We start from the raw sequence: 5,152 nt of genomic DNA, 5'->3' as shown, positions 1-5,152 counted from the left end.
CCTGGAACTCACTTTGTAGACCAGGCTGGCCTCAGAAATCTGCCTGCCTCTGCCTCCCAAGTGCATGTGCCACCATGCCCGGCTAGATTTCATTTTCTTGACCAGGAGTAGAAATAGGTCTCTTCAATGGTCCCTAAACATTAATGTGACATGCTAATCTCTGAAAATGTTTAGAAATCAGATCAGGAATGAGTGCACTCAAACACTGATCTTCTTGGCCTTTAGCCTGGACAGGCCCAATACCGTTTTCAGTTCATAGTCAGAGATGCAGATGGAGGTCCCTGTCCCTACGCTGCCCTTTCCTATCTCTTTTCCTCAGTGCTCTTTCTTTGCCTTTCCCTACTGTTTGTTTTTACATTCTTAGTGTTCTTATCTGGTCTTAAGGCTTTCAAGATTTCCATGCTAATAATTTCAAGTTCATATTTTTAGCCTAATCTTTCTTTTGAACTTCAGGTTCAAATACTCAACCACCTATTTCATGCCATGACTGAATGTATTACAGGCATCTCACGTATAAACTCAACCTCAAAGAAAATCATTACAAAGGAGTTTTTAATTTTAATTCTTGTATTCGATAAATACACTCCTTAAGTCAAGGCTGTTTTAAGACTTTATACATTCCTAACCCAAGCATTTGCTCTGTATATCTTTGTGGAAATACACTTACTAATAAAAAACATAGAATTTTCAGTTTCCAAAAGAGTAATCTGATGCAACAACATCACTTTGAATGCTGAATTTGGTCAGAGGAATAAGCAATTTGAGCTCTTCTGCCCACTTGTTTACTATCACCCTGAAATACAAAGGATGACTTTGAGAAGAACTGCAGATTAAATAAGAAACCCCAGACAACATCCGCTTTTCTGAATAACTCAGTGCTTCTGAAATATGACATTTTGCTGTTGTTTCCTTTTATGGTTTTTTAATTACTGATTTTATTTGCATGAAATGAGGATCTGGGTTGCCTAGGAGTTCATCTGTTCCTACTGCATATTCTTCTCTTAAATAGGCACACTCTGATGTGGCTCCCTTACTGCCTCCAACATTTGGACAGATCTTGCTGTCTTCTCTCCTTTCACTGTCTTCTCATTCCTCTCAGATAGAAGGGTTATTTTACAAGTACAAGATCTATAGAGTTTTCAAAGCAGCCAATGAATGATAGGGGGAGGGGGAGGGGGAGGCGGGAGTCATAGGATTGGGAATAAGCTATGAGGAATTGCTAAGGAAAAAGAGGGCTGCAGTCTTTTCCTAAAGATTGTGTGAGAAAGGAAGAACAATGCCTTAGACAGGGTGTGGCCTTAGACTTCTCAACTTGATTCTTCAGCGTAGTTTTCAACAGCACAGAATACAGAGCAGTGTATGTGGTTCCCTTAAAATGAAGCTTGATCTAAGACTTTTGATAATCTTAAATCTTAATTTAGTTTTTAATGCTCATGATACCTTAGCTGAGAGTTTGGGAACAAACTGAGAATTACCTCAGTGGCTATAAAAAAATGGTTTTGTCATGCCAGGCATGGTGGCGCACGCCTTTTATCCCAGCACTCAGGAGGCAGAGGCAGGCGGATTTCTGAGTTCGAGGCCAGCCTTGTCTACAAAGTGAGTTCCAGGACAGCCAGGGCTACACAGAGAAACCCTGTCTCGAAAAACCTAAAAAAAAAAAAAAAAAATGGTTTTGTCAGAAAAAAGGAATATGAGAGCAAACACAGTACTCTGTGAGAACAAGAAGTGATCAGACAGACTAGCCTGCTCAGAGGGACGTGGACAGCTGTATCCGCAAGATTCATGGCATTAGGAGTCACAGTTAGTTCGTTTTTAGTTCCTTACTTGACACCATAGGGATATTTGGGTTTATTTGATGGACAGTTAGATTTATCTTTTCTCTACTAAGGAAAGAGAATCCTGGACTCTAACTGTGCCCCACACCCACCTGTTGTTAGAGAAAACCCAATTTTTGATGGTGATGCTTTTGTTTAGTATGTGGCCTTTTCTAAAGATTGGATTACATTTTTGTTTACTTCATAGTTTTCCTATCTTGATTTTTTCTTTTAACCCTCAGATCACATTCCAACAAGTGGCTCATTACAAATCAGCACAATATCATACTCATTTTAAAAAGTAATTGCTTTGGATACGTTGGTGTGCTGACTAGTTTTACGTCAACTTGACACAAGCTATAGAATTACCTGAAAAGAGGGAACCTCAATTCAGAAAATGCCTTCATAAAATCCAGTTGTAGGACATTTCTTAATTAGAGATTAATGGGAGAGGGTTCAGCACATTGTGGGTAGTGCCATCCCTGGGCTGGTGGTACTGGGTGGTGCTGGGTTCTCTAACAATGGTTCTCAACATTCCTAATTTTACAACCCTTTCATACAACTTCTCATGTTGTGACAACCCTCAACCATAAAATTATTTCATTGCTACTTTATAAGTATAATTCAGCTACTGTTATAAATTGTAATGTAAATGTCTGATATGGAGAATATATAATATGACACACCCCCCCCCAAAAAAAGTTGCAACCTACAGATTGGGAACTGCTATTCTCTAAGAAAGCACGCTTAGCAAGCCATGGAGAGCAAGCCAGTAAGCCGTACCCTTCTATGGTTTCTGAGTCAGCTCATGCCTCCAGGTTCCTGCCCTGCTACAGTTCCTGTGCTCACTAGTTTTGATGATAAACTGTTATATCATTGGTTCTCAACCTTCCTGATGATGCAGTCCTCCACTTTTGTCCTCAGGTCACTCCATATTCTACACGCTGGTAAGCACCTGCTCCAAGAACAGTCATGCAGCATCAAAATGTCTTGCTAGGAAATTATTTAACTAAAGAAGCCTGGAGGTGTGGCTAACTGCAACTAAGGAACATAGTCTATTATAAAATGCAGTCTGCTCACGTGTGTCTGCCTTCATTACTACAAAGTTCCTGTAGTGACATAAAAATTCTACACTGTGCAGACTGAGAGTTCCAGCTAGCAACAGAAGGCATGTGTTCTACTCGACAAAAGAACATTTATTTCCACAGCCCAAGGCTGATGTTGATAAATAACGTTTTTTGCCTGTCTGAAAGTTTTTATGGAGATAATGTTTAAAAGCAAAAAGCGCTTTCACAATAATCTGCTTTGTGGATGGAATTTACATCTCTGGGTGTGTGTTGCCTCTTTGATATGCCTGTCATCTGAAAAAGGACTTTTTGTTTTTCAGACAGAGTCTCAGTAGGTAGCCTGGGCTGGCCTGGAGTTTACTCTGTAGATGCTGCTGCACTCAGACTCATAGAGAATGACTTGTCTATGCCTCCTGGAGGCTGTGATCAAAGATTTGATGTTGACACAGAAAATCAAAATCATAATCGGAAGCTGTTTCTTCTGTCATACTATCATTTTTTTGCCATCATGGCATTTTTAGATTTATACTGCCCCATCTTTAATTATAACAAGTTACTACACTTTGGGTTTCTGATGTTTTTAAGTTTTGCTTGTATGTTTGGAGGTGGTATGCTTACATATACACGAATGTGTATACATGTTACCATATGTGAGTGCCCGCATGGGCACATGAATGTGCAGGCCTGGAGTTGCCATTTGCTGTATTTCTCCACTGCTCTACACTTTATTTATTGAGGCAGAGCTTTTCACTGAAGCCTGAGCTCAGGGATTCCCATTGTTAGCATTCTGTCTAAACTCCACCCCCACAGTTACCTGGCAACAGCCAGGTAGGGACAGACTATGAAAGGGACTGCTTGTTCCCTCCTTCCTGTTTCCCTCTTGGTTTTCTTTTGCCCTCTTGGACTTTTCCCTTTCCCCTTCCCTTCTCCCCACTCTCCACGTGCTCATGGTCATGGCCAGCCTCTACTTCTCTACTCTCTCCCTCTCTCTGCCTTTCTCTCTGCCTCTGCTGCCCTCTTTACTCCCCTTCCCATGTCCTGAATAGACTATACTATACCGTGTGGCTGGTCCCTCAGGGGGAAGGAATGCCTTGGCATGAGACATCCCTTTCCCCCATACCTCACCACATCCCCATAGAACATATCTTATATCTCTCCAGAGGCCGAGATTGACAGTCATGGGCAAGATTTTTTGTTGTTTTGATATTTGGCAAAGTAGGTTAGAATGAATTATTCTTTAATTTAAAATAATAAATTTGGTTATAGTTATGCGTAAAAACTTGTTATCCACAAGTGGCCTCCTTGTGCAGATTCTGATACCTTGGTTTGTTTTGGGTTTTTGAGATAGGGTCTGCTATGTAACCCAGGCTGGCCTTGAACACAAGGCCTTCAGGCCCCATTTTCCTAAGTGATGTTATTCTGGGTATGTGTTTTTAGTTCTGCAATTGTGTATCAGTTTATACCCGTGAGAGTCTGCGGAAAGACCAAATAGTAAACTGCAGTAGGCTGGGGAACTTGGCATGGAGGGTATTGGGTTACCAAGTACTAACTTCCTACATCATTTATTTTAAATACTTGAATTTTTTTTTTTAAAGTCAAATATTTTGCAATATTTGGATATTTTATATTTATCATACAATCAGATAAAACAGTAGTTTCCAAAGTGGAAATAGAAAAAATGTTTTAAAAAAGTATTTATTTTTTTATTTTATGTGTATGAAGATTTTGCGTGTATTTATGTATGTGTACCTCTTGTATGTCTGGTGTGTTTGAAGGCCAGGAGAGAATATCAGATTCCCCTGGAGATGAAATTACAGACAGTTGTAAGCTGCCATGTGGGTGCTGGGAACTGAATCTTGGATCCTCTGTAAGAACAAAAAAAGACCCTTAACTTCTGAGCAATTTCTCCATCTCTAGAAAAAAAAAAAATGTGTTTTTACCTGCACAAAAATGATAGGATGCTACTGACAGTTACACAGGCGTTCAAGTAATTGCTGCCCATGTCTCCTTTCTTCAACAGTGCAAATCCAAGTGGAGGCGAAAGAAGAGGATACAGAGGAAAGCTCAAGTAAGCAAGGGTGGGCGTCTTAGGAAGAGGGCCCTGTGGATGGGAGGGAGTGCCCCTGCCATCTTGTCCCTTGAACTACTTCATAAAATCACAAGTACGAGCCGGGTGTGGTGTTGCATGCCTTTAATCCCAGCACTTGGGAGGCAGAGGCAGGCAGATTTCTGAGTTCGAGGCCAGCCTGGTCTACAGAGTGAGTTCCAGGA

At 40.7% G+C, this 5,152-nt stretch overlaps 1 protein-coding gene across 1 annotated transcript in view; it reads left to right on the top strand.

Annotated features, from left to right (window-relative positions):
* The window catches only part of Tmc1 (transmembrane channel like 1), a 166,519-nt gene that overhangs the window by 39,374 nt on the left and 121,993 nt on the right, over positions 1 to 5,152 (top strand). Inside the window, exon 3 of the mRNA XM_021210496.1 lies at positions 4,902 to 4,949. Within this exon, the coding sequence (XP_021066155.1) occupies positions 4,902 to 4,949 (48 nt within the window). The remainder of the gene's footprint in view (positions 1 to 4,901; positions 4,950 to 5,152) is intronic.

The sequence above is a fragment of the Mus pahari genome, chromosome 1, assembly GCF_900095145.1.
Source record: "Mus pahari chromosome 1, PAHARI_EIJ_v1.1, whole genome shotgun sequence".
Lineage (NCBI taxonomy): Eukaryota > Metazoa > Chordata > Mammalia > Rodentia > Muridae > Mus > Mus pahari.
Note: the sequence above shows the minus strand (reverse complement) of the source record. Positions and strands in the feature narration are given on the sequence as shown.